Source organism: Sciurus vulgaris, assembly GCF_902686455.1.
Source record: "Sciurus vulgaris genome assembly, chromosome: 3".
Taxonomy (NCBI): Eukaryota; Metazoa; Chordata; class Mammalia; order Rodentia; family Sciuridae; genus Sciurus; species Sciurus vulgaris.
Genome location: NC_136463.1, coordinates 120,168,780 through 120,188,889, shown reverse-complemented (window position 1 = coordinate 120,188,889; position 20,110 = coordinate 120,168,780). Strand labels below are relative to the sequence as shown.

The window sequence follows — 20,110 nt, the reverse complement described above, 5'->3', positions numbered from 1 at the left end:
AACAACAACAAACTTGATCCTAGAAATCTTATCCTTTGGTTTCTTGAATGTTTTCTCTCAAATGACTTTTATTTGGGTTGATTTTCCAAGTAGTGAGAAAAATAGGGACATGGTAAGTTTACTTCTAGTAAGCCTTCAGTTGAAGGTATTATTTTTGTTTAACCACACAGACAAATTTTAAAAATTAAAGGAAATAAGAATGAAAAACATATAATCTGTTTGAATCATTTTAACCTTTTCATTTTCTTCTGTAATTATGTCTAAATAAATGTACAATGTTAATCTTATCCATGTCATAAATCTGATTTTAAAAGCTGACATTTTCATATAACTTTATTATTAGAAGTTTATTTTACCTTCAAAACATTTTTTTCTACGACAGTGATGGACAGATGTTACTAAACATTTGTCTTTTCTTCACACCGTAGCATTACTGTATATTATACTACAGTGAGTAATATCCTCAAGCTTTATATCACGTTTTTCCTTTTGCATTATACCTTTAGATAGTAAGTTGGGAGAAATAGGAATGCTTGGTCAAGGGATCTGAGCATTTTATAATTCTTCATGACACTTGACAGGAGATATGGGACAGTTTTCTTAGTGAAAGTTATCTTTGCATTCTAGTGTAATTTGTCATTGAATCAAAGAACTGTCCAATGAATACCTACTATGGAAAATATGTCCCTCTTTGCTATAAAGGAGCCTGTGAAGTAGAAACTAGCCCTTGATTTCAGTTTACTTAGAGAAAAGAGCATAAATATGTAAATTGTCAGATAATAATAAAATAGTTAAATCCCAGGAATAGCAAACCAAAGAGCTTTTTCAGAGCGTAGGCCATATGTTAGGCCCTTTATTAATGCTGTATTTGTGCAGTAATCTCTCATTTTATCCTCCCAGCAGTCTCCTGTGTTGATGAGTCGTATTATCCCCATCTTATCGATAAGAAAGTGAGGTACAGAAAAGGTACAACGGCTTGTCCAAATTCACACAACTAAAAGTAATGGTGCCTATAAATTAAACCCAGGGCATCTGGTCCCCTATATCTTTGTGTGCTAAATCTCCAACATGAGGAGTATGGGACTAAATTTAGGGGACATATAAGAATTTACATGAAGTTCAGAATAAATTTTAAAAGTTTTTGATAAATTCAAACAATGAGAGTCCATACTGAAGGGAATTGTAGTAAACCCTTTTTAAAATATCAATTCCAATTAAGACCTTTGAAATTTTATAACTCCTTTAAAGTAGAATATATTTATGATTACATATATTTTTTAAAAATTCTGAATGTCTTTAAGAGATTTATTTCTGAAGGTGTTAAAAAGTTAAGACTACTACTCTGAGATAATAGTGTTTAGATAGATTACATTTTCTGTAAGGATTGTTCATGGATTCTCACCTCCCTTATGAATGCTTCAACTTTAAATTAGCAACTCTCCATTCTGTATCACCAGAAAACTGAAAAAACATATATAATGCCACAGAAAGTCAATGTTGTCTGTATTGCTTCTGAAATATGGCTGAAGCAAATATCTACCCCAGGATATTATTGACTTTTTTTTATACTTCCAAATCTTTTGAGGCTGTGATCTGGGCCCAAGAAGACCACTTGAAGAACTGCATTAAGAACTTAATGAGAAATCAAGAATTTAATGGCAAAAAGTAGACTGGAGGTGTTGTTTAAAAATATGAATAGCACTTGATTGACTTGATTAATGGATTTTTTTTCACCTACTGTCTCAGCTTTTGCTTATTATGTATTTCATCCAAATTGGAATATTGAGTACCTCAAATTATATACCCATCATTACAGTTCTGCCTGTTTTTCATTTCCTGATTTACATGTTCCTTTTTTTCTCTCTATTTTTGCTGGAGAAAAATCTGTCAGGAGACTCCAAAACTTTCAAAATTTTTCTGCTGAGTCTTCATAGAAATATTCCCAAAATGCTGTGGCTCTGGACTTTACTTCTTGCCTTTTTCTCAACATTTTGTTCTAAAATTGTTTTGATCGCTGCCTAAATATCAGAGAATCAATCCTTTGGATGCTAGTGACTTTGCATTAAGATTTCCAGACTTAAATACCAATTTGAAAAAGCGCTGAATATCTTTTTGACCCAAGTCCATTTATTTTACTCCCATAGTCAGTCTGCTTTGAACTCTTTTTTTCTACCCTCCTGGGGTCCACTCCATTTAAGTCTCTCACTTTCTCCCAAACACACTGTATTTATTGTTTTGAAGTATACAAAATAAGCATGTGTAATAATTTTATGTTACCTTAGTTATGATCTGCGTATAGAGCCCCCCTTTTTCCCTGTAAAGAGCTGAAATAAGACTTTTTCACTTTACCAGAAGAAGACATGCAACTATTAACATTATGAATTTGGAGGAGTCATTGTCTGTGGTTTCTTTAGTTTTAATGTAGTATGCAGAAAAAATAAATTTAAATCTTGATTTTATTTTTCCCTACAGAGTACTTACATGAAAAACTGGAAGAATATATAAAACAATTTTCTATAGTAAAAATAGTCAGACAAAGAGAAAGGAAAGGCCTGATCACAGCTCGGTTGCTAGGAGCAGCAGTAGCAACAGCTGAGACGCTCACATTTTTAGATGCTCACTGTAAGTATGTGTGTAGATAGAACACCTTCCTTTCCCTTTCCTTCCTTCCCTCAAATTTAGAGGTTAATTTTCGTTAGATGCCTAATTGCATTATCTTGAACAGCATTTTTAACTGGTCATAACAAAGATAAGGGCTCTGCCTAGGAACTTCACTTATATAGCTCTCAGCTCTTCTGTGTTCAGGTCTCCTCAACTTTAATGCTCTCCATGAGCAGCTTTTCCAATGAGGTATCCTTACCTAGAATTTTTTTCCCCTCAGATACTCATTTCTACACTTTAAAACAAAAATTTATTTAAAAATTTAAATCAATCCTGATATTAAACTTTGTCCCAGCTAACCATTTTTAAACTTTTATATTTCAGTTCTTTTTTTATGCCAAATTATGGCTATCCTTTCCCAAGTTATTTTTCTCACTCTTTCATGGATAGTGTTAATTTTTCTCTGTTTTTGTTGCTATTAGGTTTTTTCTGAAAATTTTTTTTAGTATTAAAGTTTTTCTTTGTATATTTGCTTTGTTTTTGGTGGTACTGGTGAACACAGGGCCTTGTTCCTGCTAGGCAAGCACCCTATCATTGACCTACATCTCCAGTCCATAGTGTCAACATTTTAATAATATTTAGAAAGTATGCTTGGACCCAAATGTGCAATTGGCATGGTAAATATTAATAAATGTTACTTAGTCCCTTGAGCTATAGATTTAGTGGGTTTTTCTTATTTTATGAGTGTTAAACTTTGACCTGGTCCACCTGTAGTTTATGTTTGACCGAATAACTGGTTTTGAGTATCCATTAATTGTTACAGAAGGACTTTTGAATTTGCTTGAATTATTTAGAGCCATTGCATCCTATATTCTCTTAATACTGGGCATTAAAAAGACAAAGAAAGATCTAGAGAAGCTGTTACAAAAGGAAAACACCATTCTTTAGCATTTCTTCTTCTATCAAAAAATATAATATTCAACTGGGCATTCTTACTCTTCTGGGGCATGTGTCCAATGGTTCTTCTAGACAATGACTGCCAAATGTTCCTCAGTGGGGAGCCCAGAATAGAACTGCATATGTACTGTTTGGCCTTGGTCAGTTTATGAGACAGCCTACCCTGTGACCAGGATCTATACCTTTCATGGGTTTCCATGGCCCCTACTTTCTTGGGCTGGGGCAGATTTGAATGGCTCTTCTTCAACTGCTAAAGTTAGAATATTGTGACTCTTACTTATGCTCTAGGGAGAAAAATGAAGTTTTCCATTACTTTACCTTTCTTGGGGCAAGGGACATGTTAAAATTAGAGTACTCTGGGGACTAGATGGAAAGGTTACCTTTGATTCATAGCCTCTTTTAAGGGGACACACATCATTGAAACTTAAACACATTAGTATCATTTTGCTTCTTCTAGGAGAAAAAGGCCATCTGAAGGAAGATTTTCCTAGCCATGCTCCAACTTTCTTTACTCTTTTTTTTTTTTTTTTTTTTTTTGCAGTGCTGGGAATCATCTACCAACTGAGCTATCTCCCCAGCCCTTCCTTTACTCTTTTCGTCCTTCTCCTCACAAGACACCTTTAGGAAATGCTCTCTTGGGGAGATCTATCATATAACGTTGTGACTATAGTAAAGAATATATTGTATACTTAAAGTTGCCAAGATTACGTCTTTAATGTTCTCACCAAACACGCACATACAAGATCATAGATATGTTAATTAGCTTGATTGTGGTAATTATTTCACAAGAATAAATATATCAAAACATGTCACTGGACATCATAAATACATAAAGTTTTTGTTTGTCTATTTTAACTCATTAAAGCTGGAAAAAAGAAATCACCACTACATACCTGCTCAAAACACAGATTCTTATTCTCATTTCTCTATAAATTTTCCCCCTAATGAATAAAGAAAAAAACATCAATGTTCTCACTGAATTAACAAAAATTCTGTCTTCTTCAGGTGAGTGTTTCTATGGTTGGTTAGAACCTTTGCTGGCCAGAATAGCTGAGAACTACACTGCAGTGGTGAGTCCAGATATTGCCTCCATAGATATGAACACATTTGAATTCAACAAACCTTCTCCATATGGAGGTAACCATAATCGTGGGAATTTTGACTGGAGCCTTTCATTTGGCTGGGAATCACTTCCTGATCATGAGAAGCAAAGAAGGCAAGATGAAACCTACCCAATTAAGTAAGAGAATTGCTCTCAAAGTCTTATATTCACACTGTAATATCTTTTATTGAATATGTATGGACTCTGTTTTTGCAGCAGTAGCCTCTGAGTAATTCATACTAATCAAAGCGAAGAATACAATTCCGTATATAGAAAATAATTAAGTAATTTATTTAGGCACACATGCATGATATTACTGAGTAGTAAGCTGGAGGTAGAATTAATCTCTTATCTTCCTCATAAATCATTACTTAAGAATCTTAAAGAATGGTTAGGAGAAGACACTTACTAACCTTGGAGAGGACACTGAGCAGTTATTTTTTCCCAAAAAAAACTTGACTTTTAAGACAGTGTCTGTAGGAGAAATTTGAAGTCATGATATATACCTTGTAAAGTTGATTAAGTTCTTAAATATGCTACTTAATTTTGTTTAGTTTTTATAACAAAGTTTGACAATGGATTGTTTTTCAGAACACCCACATTTGCGGGAGGCCTTTTTTCCATATCAAAAGAATATTTTGAGTATATTGGACGTTATGATGAAGAAATGGAAATTTGGGGAGGTGAAAATATAGAAATGTCTTTCAGAGTAAGTTTAGGAGATTGAATACAGCACACATGTTAAACAATGAAATGTGTTATGTTCTGCTTGACTGGTATAGATTGTTATGGACTTATGCAGTCTTTACTTCTTATGCTTTCTAAATTTTAATTGCTGAAAATTTTGAAATAAGAATATTTTTTAAATTGTAACTTGATATATTTATTCATGGTTGCCAATGTAACAGGAGGAATCAGTTAAACTCCCATGTCTGGGCAATAACACCAATTAATGCACTTGTAGCTACTGAATTCCAGCCAAGACAAATATAATTAAATCTAGTGCTTCAGGAAATGAGTTGATTATCAAGGGAGTCAGTGTGGAAAAACATTTATGTATACTTTTAAAGTATATTGGAGTTAACTCTTTGGAATTAATGAGCTAGTTTTTTAAAATATGTATGGTAAAAGTTAATAAAAGCAAAATGAAGACTTTGAATAATCTCTACATGTACCTCATGTATTTAGTTTCATGAGGTTTTGTTTTGTTTTTTTGCTATAACTTTATCATTCCTCTATTATTCCCTTAGGCTGGAATGTACTGGAAAAAGAAATGAACTAGTTTTAAGTTTGGGCTGTGGGTTCATCACATACTGATGAATCTTAGCCAAGTTTGAACTGCTTAAGGCCAGGGGTCTTATTTTATTCCTTTCAGTATTTTCAGCCCCTAGCACTTTTCAAGCATCCTTTGTTGAATAGAACATATCACTGAGTTTTCTTATTTGTTTAAGGAAGAAAAAAAGTGTATGTGATCACTTGCCCTAGTACTAGCATTTACTTTTAAACATGACTTCTCAAAAATTTTGCTTGCAGTTATTTATGGCAGAACCAATTATTAAGACATTTGAGTGAAACATTCATTTCATGATTTTCCATTTTATTTGGAATTAATGCAAATAAGTTTTTGAACACTAACTAGGTATAAACTTTTTATAATGACCAAGTACTTTGCAAATTCTATACATTATATTTCAGTAATAATGGCTATCTGGAATTGTTTTGTTCTTATATTATCAAATTTAATATATAAAAGGTAAACAGAATCAGGGTCCACTTACACCTGACTGCAGGGTTGTGCCTTAGAAGAGAGCACTGTGGTTTTAAGTGAAGTGACCATGTAAGTTGTGTAAGATGGAAACCAGTGCACAAGAGCCTTTGGTCTTCGGTGCACACTAGAGAAATTTGTATAATTGTTTGCAAAAACTAATTTGGGAATTAATTTTTATGAAAGACCCAAAACTCATTATTTTGTTAACCTATTTTCTGAAGATACACTTTTGTTGTCTTTAGGGTTTATACTGTTTAATAAAATTGTTCTTTACATTTACAGAACTTATGTTGAACTGGCAGGGAACAGAGACTGTTTGAAATTGGAGTAAATATCTTCTCTGTTTTGTTTTTATGAATATCTTAAAGGTGAATTTAAAAGCAACACTTTGATTTTTTTTCCCCAAAATACTGTAAATTTAAACAAATATCATTAATTATCAGGTATGGCAATGTGGTGGGCAGTTGGAGATTATGCCTTGCTCTGTTGTTGGACATGTTTTTCGCAGCAAAAGTCCTCATAGCTTTCCAAAAGGCACTCAGGTGATTGCTCGCAACCAAGTTCGCCTTGCAGAAGTCTGGATGGATGAATATAAGGAGATATTTTATAGGAGAAACACAGATGCAGCAAAAATTGTTAAGCAAGTAAGTTAAAGCAAAATCATTATATCATGATAAAAACTATACCAATGTCTCACATTCTTTTGCATGATTGCCTCAAGTACAAACCATTTTGAAAGCTATTTTTAAAGCTAGAATTTTAATTTTAACTCTTAAAATGTATAACTGCAGGATGACATTTTTTTCTCAACAGAAAATATTAAGTAAATGGCTTTTCAAAAATTCAGACATTCTGCTTGATATTTTCCATTTAATTTGAAGATATTTTTTGATAACCTTGTTTCAATATTTTGCTTTTAAAAAATAAGATTAAGTAAAAGTGCTTTTTACTGGTTTTAGGGGATCTGATTGACACCAAAATATTGGTTTTAAGTGCTTTTTCAAACTGGAGGTAGAGATGATGTCTCAGTGTGAGAACCGACCAGGAGTATTAAAGCGTTTTCCCCCCAAGTTTCAGTTTTGCTACTCCCTGGAGGTGTACCTTGGCAGAGCAACTTTGGGAACATAGAGTGGGGATGGCACTTCATGAGTGGTGTCCAGGAGGCTGGAGGTAGAGTGTGTGACAGGTTTTTTTTTCTTTCTCCTTCCCTGACTTAAGAGGTAGGACACATGACCTGGCTCTCCCCCAGAGTACCTGTGAAATAACATGATATGTGCTAACAAACATTCAGTGTTCCTGTCACTAACCTGTCAGAGATCACCTAGTCTGCAGAAACACAATGCTTAGCACATTAGAACTGTGCTAAGCATGAACATCTGTATGAAAACACTGGATGTGGTAAATTAACCAGACAGTTTCAGAACGCGCTTCAGTGAATGGCACCCAAGCCTTTCTTTGTAAGAAACAGTGCTAATTTGAGGTGGTGGTGGTGTTTATTGGGAGTCAAGGAATCAACATTTTGAGTGGTAGTAAAGAAAGAGCTACTTCACTGTGTGCTCATTGCTCTCTGATGTCTCCCTGTAACATGCCAGTGAGATGCAAATCAGAGCACTACCGGGTTAGACTGCAATCTTTTTACTCAAGACCACTAAGACAAAGTAGGTAGATTAGGAACTGGACGAGATTACTTGGCTAAGGAGGCAAGTGGATGCGAAATGAAGCTCTGCTTGTCACTCAAAGGTGGTGGGGGGAGTGGGTCAGTAGGCACCTGTTCTTGCCATGAAGCACATAAATCTACCTGAGTGAGGCAGAATTCTTAAGAGGCATACTTTTTGGTCAAAACCTGAATTCGACATCAAAGTTGGCATAACAAAATATTTTCCTGTGTTCAAATGAGAAGTTGAATATTTACCTTCTTTTCATACTTAAATATCACACACAATTTATCTGTGAAAATTAGCCAAATACCTTTTCAGTTTATTGGTGTTTTCAAAAGAAAGTTTTCTTTTTCTACTAAAAGTCCAGTTGGAAGTATTAAGAATAAGACTCTTAAACTAGAAAAAAAAATATTCCCAATTATGCTATTTTTTAGTGGTTGTTTTTGTGTTCCTGACAATGGAATAGAAGTTGTACTGTGCTTACTGTTTGTGTACTCCTACTTTCTCATACTTTGCTCTACAGACCACTGAGTATAAAGTTGGAATCTCCCACTGCCAAACCTGTGCCCACAGCATTTTGGTAAAGATCTTTGTACTGTAGAAAGAAGTTTGTGGCACAAATGAAGAAAGAAATAGTGTCTGCTCAGCACTACAGTGGCACATGATTCTCCCTGAAGCCAGGAAGGAGCCAGCAGGCATGTTTTTTGCCTGAATGAATGGCAAATTCTGTTAAGATGTGTCTTGCATTTCGGACCACAATTTTATTTTTTATTTCCTAAATATAAACACAAATAGGAACTTTGAAGTCCTTTATCAAAGCTGTTTTGATGAAGCATTCCTTCACTTCTCATCCTTCTCTAGAAATCATTCGGTGATCTTTCAAAAAGATTTGAAATTAAAAACCGCCTTCAGTGCAAGAACTTTACATGGTATCTGAAAACTGTTTATCCAGAAGTGTATGTGCCAGACCTTAATCCTGTTATATCTGGATATGTGAGTATTTTCCTGTTCCTTTGCTCCTTGCCAATAATATTTATGTGGTTCAGGGAAAAATTTTGGAATACTTCTGGCTTATTTCTTTTGAGATTTTACATTGTTATCATCAACATTACTCCCTAGGAATTAATTGAAAAATGTAAACTACATAGATTAATTTTTTTAAATTTGTTTTGTAGCTGTAGATGGACACCATGCCTTTATTTTGTTGTTTTTTGTTATGTGGTGCTAGGGATAGAACCTAGTGCCTCATGAATGCTAGGCAAGTGCTCTGCCATGGAGTCCCAGCCCCAGATTAATTTTTTTTATGATTTGAAATTTTCCCTTTAGATTAAAAGTGTTAGTCAGCCTCTGTGCCTGGATGTTGGAGAAAATAATCAAGGAGGTAAACCGTTGATTCTGTACACATGTCACGGACTTGGGGGAAACCAGGTGAGTGTCAGAAATCCTACCTTCTCACTAGCACTTACAAACACAAGTAAATGTTGCTTAATTTTCAGAAGTCCTAACTCTGGTAAGTTGGTGTGTGACATAGTTTTAGACTTAGACTGATGACTGATACTGAAGTTGTAAAGTATTTTGTTTTGATTTTCAATCTGGCTTTGAAAATAATTTGAAGTTGCTTACCCATTCAGAAAAAAAAAAAAAAAAAAAAAGAAAGTAGCAGAATATATGTCTTTAGAAATTTTGAGAACAGACTCTTTTATGTATACTTTTAACATTTGTATGACTTGACATGGTGATTTTATAAGATTATAAGAAAATCATGTTTAACTGGATTTAATAGCAAATTATATCCAATGTTAATACCAACACAGCTACATTTTAAGTTCCTTTTGTGGGTCATGATATCATTTCATTAACAACCTCTGCTCTCCAAAAATGCATGTTCTTGATTCACTTTAGCGACATCCCTGCTTGTTACCACTTGATTTTACCAGTTAAGACCCAAATATTAGGGGCTGGGGAGATAGCTCAGTTGGTAGAATGCTTGCCTTGCAAGCACAAGGCCCTGGGTTTGATCCCCAGCACCGAAAAAAAAAAGACTCAAATACTAAATGTTACTCTCTAGCTGTATGGGTAGGGAAGATATTAAGTTTCTGTATTTTATCTTCCTTTCCTTACCTTTTTCAAATTAACTCCCAGGATTACATTCTCTCTCCCTTGTTTATCATTCATCAGATTCACTGAGTGATCCCTGCACGCCAGATACTGGGATGAGCTTAAAACCATTTAGATTCTAACTCCTTCAGGAAATCTCTGTTTCAAAACTGGTTGCTATAGTCAGTATGAAGGGTTTGAGATAAAGCATTCAGAGTTGCTGTAGGGTTTGAATTAGATTGGATACCCATACATTTTCCTAGGAAAGATGACATTAGAAACATGTTTTTGAAATAAGTTAAGATAGGTGGCTGGTGGAAATGAGAACAAAATGAAAAGAGTGTAAAGAAAGGTGTACTAAGAAGTGAAACCTGGAATGTGTATTTTCTGGGAACACCAGATACTTTGATGTAGAGTCCAGGATATGTGGTTAGGAGTTTTACAGTATTAAATTCTCATAATATCCTATTTTAACAGGATGTAACTTTACAGTTTTTAGTTTTAGGAAGAAAGAGTCAGTTTATCTCCTGTTCTATTTTATTCCATACATCTTTCTATTCTTTGGGCATCGCTTAATCCAGTTCTGATCTTTGTTCACTGAAAGCAGTCAATCCATGGTAGATTATACAGATGCCAGAAGCAGAGTCAATGAACTAAATCTATCACTGCATGGTCGGGGGGTAATTCTGAAATGAGATGGAAATGCATATAGACATACGTACATATATCTACATCTGTGTGCAAATGTATCTGTATGTGTGTTTATAAATAAACATACATCTTTTAAAAATTTTTATATGAATAATTACATTCTTTTGGAAATGACACTAGAGTATGCAAATTAAAAATAAGGTATTAAAGGAAAGTATTTCCTTATCTGTCAAAATATATCCCTAAATATAATTACTTAATAAATTTCTCTAAAGCTTCCTCTAGCATTACTTTTATCTTCTCTTTAAAGTTGAAGGTATTAGCCAGGTGCAGTGTCACAAGCCTGTATTTCCAGTGACTCAGGAGGCTGAGGCAAGAGGATTGCAAGGCCAGACTCAGCAGCTTAATGAGCCCTATGCAACCTGGCAAGACCCTGTCTCAAACAAAAAAAGGCACGGAATGTGGCTCAGTGGCTAAGAACCCTTGAGTTCAATCCCTGGTACAAGAAAAAAAAAAGTTGAAGAGATTTTTGTATATTTTATATATATTGTTTTGTCTGTTTTCCCATTATCCTTGCCGCAAAGATATTTTTTATAGTGTTATCTAAAATGATTTTTAAATTTTTCAATAGAATATAACTGTCTTTTAGAAATTTTGGGTAGGGGAAAGAAATAACACATTCTTTCAACTAATACATATTAGGAGCCTATAATGTAACTTGCACTGTTATAATAATGAAAAGGACAAAGTCCCTAACCTTGTGAAGCATATGTTTCAGAGGAACATGTTTTTTCTCACAATAAGACAGAAAATAAATATTCAACTCTGCCTATAAAGAAAAACAAAGCAGGTCAGGGAATAAGTGTGTGGTACATGGGGGTGGTGGTTATTTTCAGGAAAGAGAGGACCTTTCTGGGAAGGTGACCTTGGAGCAAAGGCCTGCATGAGTTGAGAGAGAATAACCACGTCTAGGAGAAGAGCATCCTGGAGAAGGAATGGGTAAGGTAGAGACCCAGTGGCAGGTTCTCAGAGATAGCAGAAAGCTAGTGTGCCAGAGCAAAGTGGTTCAGACAAGGAGTGGTAGAAAATGAGGTCAGAGATATCAGTAAGGAAGCTGTCATGTAGAACTTTGCAGGCCCCATGAGGAACTTGGATTTCATTCTGAGTTCAACAGATATTATGAAAGATTTTCAAGCAGGAAAACAATGTTGTCTACTTCATATTTTAAAATGACTCTGACATTTGTCATTCTAGTATAACCATTTATTTTATTTTGGTTCATATCCTATAAATTTTTATTTTCAATCAAACATTGAATTTTACTTTGCAGATTAATTTCTTGAGTGTTAAAATTTTGATATATTGTATCACTTGAATGTTTTCTCATGTTCCTATCAATTTTAAGCATATAATAATTTTTATAGCATATAACTCTACTACTATGACAGTATTTGTATATACCAAGTAAAAGTAAGCATTTTTGCTATATGACTGAACTGAGTAGTATTCTGGTATGATATAGTTTAATTCATTATAGCTTTATGGATTTAATTCTTTTTTTTTCATCAGCTTTCTCTTCTAGGGTATTTGGCCTGGCTCTAAGTTACAGGTCTCTATAAGTATCTCAGCTAGCTAATTACATACTGTTTTTTTGTTGCCATGGTATTTTCAACAAGTTTCCATTTTTTATAAGAATCATTTTAATGATTTTTTAATAGTGAGGCAGAATACTAGATAACCTTTCTTACCAAACTGAGATCCTAAGGTTTATCTTTCTTGTTTTAGTTAGAGTGCTGTTTCGTATCATCATCTAAACCCGTTTTATTCCAGTGATTTTATCTGAAGAACTACCAGTTACAAACATGGTTGATGTTTTATTTGTAGGAAAAGGGGAATGAAGCATGAGATCAAGACCAAGGGCACTCATTCTGCTCATGTTTATAGAGTGCCTGCTCAAATACATAAAAAGGCTTAACATAGTGCTGGCCTTACTCATCATAAGGACTCAATATTGGTGCTAATGATTTATTTCATTATTGAAAATCAATTGTGCTAACTCATTTTACCTTTAGAATGTCCACATTATTAATTATTTGCTCACTAATGGGTATTGTTAGTAGATACATCAGCTAGCTACACACACAATTCCAATAGTGTACTCTAAAAAGTTATCTGTAATGTGGAAGGCTTGAAAAGGTGAAATTTTGTGCAATAGGACGTATTCAGGGAATGGCAAAGAGGGGAGGTAATATTCTAGTTGGTTGCTGAAGGATGAGAAGTCAGGCAGAAAAGGGCCAGAAGGGTTTTTCGGGCATCAGCACAGACAGCAAAGCAAAGCTGCATGTTGTGGATGTGTGTATTCTGCACTGGTAGAATTTTGTGAAAGAAGCAGAGAATACCACCAGGGAAATGATTGACGTAAGATTGAAAATTGACCATTTCAGGCACCAATTAAGGAGTATGGAGTGTATCTTAGCAACAGCAGTGATGTACTTAAGCAGGGACAGTAGGGGATCAGACCACTGCCATGAAAGACCAACTGGCAGCAGTCAGGATTGCTGCATTACAGGATGAGAAGTTGGAGGTGGCTGGAGGCATAGCAGTATGAATTGTGATTGTCTAAGAAAAAAAAAGTAAGGATAGAAAAGTAAGAATGGACAGGATGGTAACATCTGAGGAAAATACAGTAGAACAGAGACTAATTAATTGGGTGCATCAATAATAGTAACAACAGCTAAAGTGTATCAACTGCTTCCACTGTGTAGTCTTTGTTCTGAGTTCTCTCCACATTATTAATCCATTTAACTTCATAAACCTGTGAGAGGGACTCTTAAGTTACCCATCTTACAGGTGAGGAAACAGACATAGAGTGCCTGTAGTTTCTAGTTTAGTGCAAATGCCTTTGATTGAGATGAATGAGTGGAGGAAAATTTTGAGGAGAGAAGGCCAGTCAAGTACTTGCTGAAGCTTCCCAGGTCCTTTTCTGCAGTGTGCCTGTGCTACTACTCCAGCTCTACATGATAACTTAGTTTTTGGTGTGGAGAGAAATACCTTGTTAATTAAGTAACCACTGTTGGTGAGAGACTGAAGGAAGACTATAGTATCTCCTATCATAAACACTCAGCTTATGTTTCTGTAACTATTTAAGGTGATATTTTGTTGAGGGGCATCACTTTATTATCCTTGAGTGGTTGCTTTTATTTTGCAACCCAGCACACTGGGTGCTTTCGTCAGTAACAGCACTCTTTTCCCACAGTACTTTGAATACTCTGTGCAACGTGAAATCCGGCATAACATCCAGAAGGAACTATGTCTTCACGCCACCCAAGGCATCGTTCAGCTACAGGCATGTGCCTATAAAGGTCACAAGACAGTTGCTGCTGGAGAACAAATATGGGAGATCCGGAAGGTACCTCAGTGCAGCTAATTTACCCACGAATTTAATGATTTCAATCAGTTTTAATTACTTAACTAAGAAAAGCATGAAATATGATTCATTGTTATCCATTGGGATTTTTTTATATATGTCTACCCGTGTGATAAGTGAATTATATGTATGAATTAAGTACTCCTAGGAACAAAATAATCATGAAGTTGCTTGGTTAAACCTAGTTTATGTAACTCAAGATCTTCTGCAAATTACTAAAAATTATTACTCTGTTTTTCTTTTTTAGGATTTCTTACAATGCTTTTAGTAACAATCACTTTTTTTCTTGGCAGGCACAGTGAAAAATGTTCATATTTTCATGTGAAGTGATTTAATTTTTCTTCTCTATTTTAGCACGTTTTTATGAATCTAGAATTGAGAGCTTACGTGACAGATCTCTTATTTTAAAACATAGCTTAAGGTTTGGCTAGACCATAGCACTACTTAACTAAAAACTATTTGAGGCAATACCAGAATACCTTAAGACTGGCTTTAATGACTTATGATTTTTAAGAGTTTCTCACATGAACATATCATTGAAATTCTTTTTGCTTGAAAACTTAATTCAGACTTTGTTCTGTGTACCTATCTGTTCATGTAATGCCTTCTGTTAGTTGAACAGCAGGGATATAAAGTGTTGTTTACATCAGAAACTCACAAAATTTTATCCGACATAATTCACCTTAGGCAGATTTAAGGTGAAGAAAGGTGTACCTTTGGTATACAAGTCTCCCTTTAGCTTTGATAAGACCATAAAATCATGCTGGTATTTATCACTTAGCTATGAGTCTTGAAACTTAACGTCTGTTGTGTTTTCTTTTATTCCAGGATCAACTTCTATATAATCCATTCTTAAAAATGTGCCTTTCAGCAAATGGAGAACATCCAAGTTTAGTGTTATGCAATCCATCAGATCTACTCCAAAAATGGATTTTTAACCAAAATGATTAAGTGTTCCTTAAAATTAAGGAGTTGAAAAGGAGATATTTTTTCTCATAAAACTGTGACTAGGCATACACTGTAGTTTTTGAAAATTATGCAAAAGCAGCTAATTGTAACTTATTTCCAAGTGCATTTTTCTTATTTATATCCTAAAATATCTATGTAGCACTGCTACAGAAATCCCACAAGTTTCTGTTTCAAAGCACAATAGCTAGTGATACCAAAGATTATTGTCCAGATATAGAAGAAATGTTTACAGTGTGATGAAAATAATCTTCCTAGGAGAGTGATGTTTGTGTTCTGCACACTTGAGGGTATGCATAACTATATTCACATACTCAAGACTTAAAATATTTCCCCTAGTTTTGTGGGGTGATGGAGAAAGATTTGATACTGTATTTTTTTAACTACATAGAAATGGATCAATGAAGGCCAAACATTGGCCTTTGTATACAAACCAGGAGCTTTTGTAGATCTAGAATTTATTATTTTAAAATGCAGGTAATTTTTTTCTCTTTGGTTTACTTGTCTGTCAAAAAAAAGTACATGAATTTGAATAAGGAGAGAAATATTTTTAACACTTAAATTTCTTGACAAATTTAAAACTATTTTGTAATCTGACATCTACTTCACCAGATGCACTTAAGTCTTCCCTAAATGGCTTTTCCTAAGTAACTATACTGTGTGTTTTCCCAATGAAATTTTTGAATACTTTACAAATTTTTATCTGTGGATAAGGTGTCCTTTTCCTTCCTACTAGTCTTTTTTAAATCTTACCAAAATATGCTAATCTTGAAGGTTCATGATATTGAATTTCAAATGCAGAATACTTGACTCACTTAATGCTAAATTTTATGTAGTGATTCGTTATAGATTGTCTTTGTAATGGATTTTTTTTTTGTAAAAAGAGCCTTATTTTTATCTATGTGGAAAACACAATAAAATATCCAAAACACTATTGTAATCACTTGTTTAAGTTTTCTTCCTTTTTTCAGATAAAATATGTAATTGACAGTAAGTAGGAAAACAAGAAGTTTTGTATAGTGCATTTCTAAGCACCTCTTGTTTGTAGAGCTATCGGGTTTTCTTGAGGAAAATTTAAACCTTCGATAGTAATGGCATAAAAATTGGGGAATGGAGAAAATGCTAAGTTAGATATTTTAGAAAATTTTGCATGAATTTCTGATACTTTTTTTGAGCATCCAATAGAGTCATGTTTTTAGAAGATTTCATGCTCACTCGGACATTACTTTTTTCTTTTTCATCACTTTATATATAGATATATTATATTCCTATTCCACAAGTAGAATTTGACTGGCTTCATATTTTAAAACTGGCAGTGTCTCAACTGTGCAAAAGAAAACATTTCTTGATTATTGGTCCCATCTTCTCATTCATAACTTTAAACTTGCATGAAAGTTCTATACTCTCTATAGGACTCTTGATTACAATGCCAATTTTTATTTCATTTCAGCTAGCACTTACTGTGTGTCTAACTTGAATCAGGAGTAAACACAGCAAGTCTTGTCATTGCCTTTGAGCTGTTCCTCCTGGGGCAGAAAGAAAGAAAAACAGTTCTGAAGTAGTGAGTGCCAATATGAAGTTGCATTTTATGGTGCAGCTCTCTATTCTTATTTGATATTTATTAATAAGTAAATATATTTCTCTATTATAGCTAATAATAATCTATGTTATTAAATGAATACTAGTGCCCTTACATGTACAATTTGTTTCTCTAATTGGTTATACTAGATATAAACATGTCCTGGAAAATGCTTCTTGTAAAGCTTGTTATGTCTCTCAAAATAATACAAACAAAACAATTTTTCAAAGATATCTTATAAATGAACTTAAGTGTGTTTAAAACAACAAAACAAACCTGAGGTCCTTCCATGTATCAGTCATATGCTGTTATATTATGATCCAATTGAAACCTATTTAGTTTAGGTTGGTTTTATTACTGCTGAGTTAAATACATTCACAGGGAAAGTTCTTACCTGATATGGGAGCCTCAGGCTGTTGTTCAAGTGTCATACCAGTAATTTCATTAAAGATTGGCCCTTTGGAGTGGGTAGTGTCTTTTTTAAAGTCTGAGTTTTGGAACAGTGCTAACAGGGAGTTATTTATGGAGCCTGGCTGCCATCCACCTGAACAATTTGAATGTACTCAAGTGTGAAATTGTGGAACTCTTGCTCAATTTGAAGCTGCCATGGCAAATGGTCTAGTTGCTACAGAAGACCTGGCATGTTGCCTTCATTCCAGATCACCAAGTCCTCGGATCTCTAGGTGGATAAGATGCACTGCCAAACCTGCTAGGGTCAACCTGATGGGCAGTCTCACTGAAAGCTGAGATGTGACTATACAAATAGCCATAGGAGAAAATAAGGTGTATGATAAAATTGGCTATTACTATAATCAGTGATGATGGATTTTAAGTCCCTGTATTACTGGAGAATGGTCTTAATAGTTAAATAATTAAATACTATGTAAACCATAAAAACCTAAGTACAGCCAGGCACCATAGGCTGAGGCAGGAGCATTGCAAGTTTCCTAGCAAAACACTCAGCAACTTAGACCCTGTCTCAAAGTAAAAAATAAAAATAGAAATGTCTGAGGATTTAGCTCAGTGGTAACATACCCTGATTCAACCCCTAGTACCCCCCCACCAACCCCCAAAATGAGTGCAAAAAGGAAGGGAGCTGCTATTTCTGATAAAAATAAGTTTGAATTTAGCTTTTTAATTTGAAATAAAAAACCTAGGAAGGTTCTGCACTGAATTTACTTCACAGCTCACTTTAAAGAAAACAAAAATAAATGCATCTTTAGTGTGGTTTGTGCAGGAAAGATGTAAATTATAAATGATTAAAGAAATGATTCTTAAACTTTATTGTACACACCTGGGGAGTTTATTAAAATGCAAATTTTAATGTACTGAGTGGAACTAATAATTCTGTATTTCTAACATGCTCCAAAGCGACATCAGGGCTTTGACCTTGGAACCACACTTTGCTACCCTCTGAATCAGTGCCTTGGCTTCTTTGAGACTACAGTGACTCCTACCATGCTTTGTATTCCTTATTACTTTAGGTGTCACCGTAAGTTAATACCTGTCATTCTTTATTGTCATTATGGTTTTCTGGCAGTTCCTACATCCTTTGTATATACTTAATTTGATCAATGCACTACTACAAACAACAAAAATAAATATGATAAAACATCATATGACATTTACATTCCACTGTACCCTTACATTTAATAGAAAGTGTAGGAAGTATAGATTTCTTGGTTGGAAATAAATATGTTGAAGGTTTAACTCCATCATTTTCTAAATCCCAGTATAGAAAACTACAGTTCACTGATGATTCTTGATTCTTTGTTACTGATCATATTTTTTCTCTCTCTCTGAATACTCACAGGTCTTCTGTTTGACCAAATATTTTGAAATTTCATAGGAAATCTCACAGTGGTACCCACATTACTGTGCTCTTTAAATACCCATGTCTTTACATTCTGAAAAAAATTTCAAATAGTTCTTAATTCTGTCTCTTTTGTGTTCTCAGTTATCTATATCAATCACCAAATATATTGACTTCTGTTTGGGTGGGTAACTTTTTTTTTACCAATCTTCCACATCTGGGTCTTCTATTCCTATTTTCTAGGAAGAAAATAATGTGTTTTACATTTTTTCCCTCTAAGCCTTCTACCAAGTCTTATATTTATATAATTTATGATTTCCAAGAGCTCATTCTCATTTTCTTAGTGCTTATTGTATATTACTCTGTTATTTTATGGACACATTTTTCTAAGGATATTAAAGGTGGTTTTCTTTGTCTTAACTTTCCATCTATTTCCATAGTCTGTTTTCTCCAGGCTGGTTTTTGTTTTTGTTTTTTCTTCTATTGGGTTTACTCTCTGCATTTCATAATCCATCCATTCCTCAAATGTCTGGTGACTGTTCACTGACTCACAGAGGAGCAAGGTATACTTGTTGAATCATCTTGGATCCTCCTAGTGTGGACAGATCTTATTCACTGTGGTCTTCCCTGCAGAGTAACCAGATTGGGGCTCTTTTTCTAGGACACAAAATGACAGGTTAAATTCCCTGCCTGGTGGGTGTAAACCTGACTGCCATTGAGCAAAGAGGTCTGGGGATTCATTTTCAATATGAGACCCCTGTCCTCAACTGTGGTGCTGTCCTGCATTCTAGAGAGCCTGCCTTACCCTCTCCGGCGAGAGAATATCTAGGCTTCTGCTTGAATGCAGGAGAAGACTGAGGGTCTAATAGTAAACAGACTGATAAGCTAGTCATCCTGCCCCCTTTCCACTCTCTCCCCACTTCCAGAGGCACCAGTACCACCAACCAATTCCTCGTCCTCCCTGAGTTCTTGCAGTGTGAAGTCAGTTTCTCCTCTGCTTTCTCACTACTGCTGGCTGTGGGTTACTCTTCCTTTGTTCTATTCTGTCGGCACTGCCAATTTGCTTCCTAGGCTTCAAAATGGTGTTGTCATCAAACTTCTCCTGCTCTATCTCTCTATGGACTCATGAATTTTTCCCCTGTATCTTCACTGTCATTTTCATGGGATTTTGGAAAGGAGAAGTAGAAATTGAGAGTAGGATCTGGTATTCTTGATGGAAAATCTCTTCTCATTCTTCAGTGCCCTCCATCGTGTTGTCATTAACAACTTCCAAGTTCACAAGTCTGATACACCTACCTGCTCTCATGTATGTAAGCTCTGTAGCTTTTGAAACAACTGACTGCAAGCTCACTAAATTTGTGGAACTCTCAGGTGTCATAGCACCACAAGCCTGCTTCAAGTCATCATTTTATCTCATGGTGGCAGACAAGTCTCATAGCTAACCTCACTGCTTCTCCTTCATTCCTCTAACTGAATATTCTTAAAGCAACT

The 20,110-nt window shown here is 34.7% G+C and overlaps 1 protein-coding gene across 2 annotated transcripts in view; it reads left to right on the top strand.

The window, feature by feature from the left end:
• Window positions 1-16,167, top strand: part of GALNT3 (polypeptide N-acetylgalactosaminyltransferase 3) — a 37,912-nt gene extending 21,745 nt beyond the window's left edge. For both annotated transcript variants that reach the window (XM_079133861.1, XM_079133860.1), the window contains 8 exons: window positions 2,473-2,622; window positions 4,564-4,798; window positions 5,252-5,369; window positions 6,872-7,072; window positions 8,948-9,079; window positions 9,413-9,514; window positions 14,091-14,243; window positions 15,090-16,167. In XM_079133861.1, the coding sequence (XP_078989987.1) occupies window positions 2,473-2,622; window positions 4,564-4,798; window positions 5,252-5,369; window positions 6,872-7,072; window positions 8,948-9,079; window positions 9,413-9,514; window positions 14,091-14,243; window positions 15,090-15,212 (1,214 nt within the window). In that variant the 3' untranslated portion in view covers window positions 15,213-16,167. The remainder of the gene's footprint in view (window positions 1-2,472; window positions 2,623-4,563; window positions 4,799-5,251; window positions 5,370-6,871; window positions 7,073-8,947; window positions 9,080-9,412; window positions 9,515-14,090; window positions 14,244-15,089) is intronic.
• The last annotated feature ends 3,943 nt before the right edge of the window (window positions 16,168-20,110 follow it).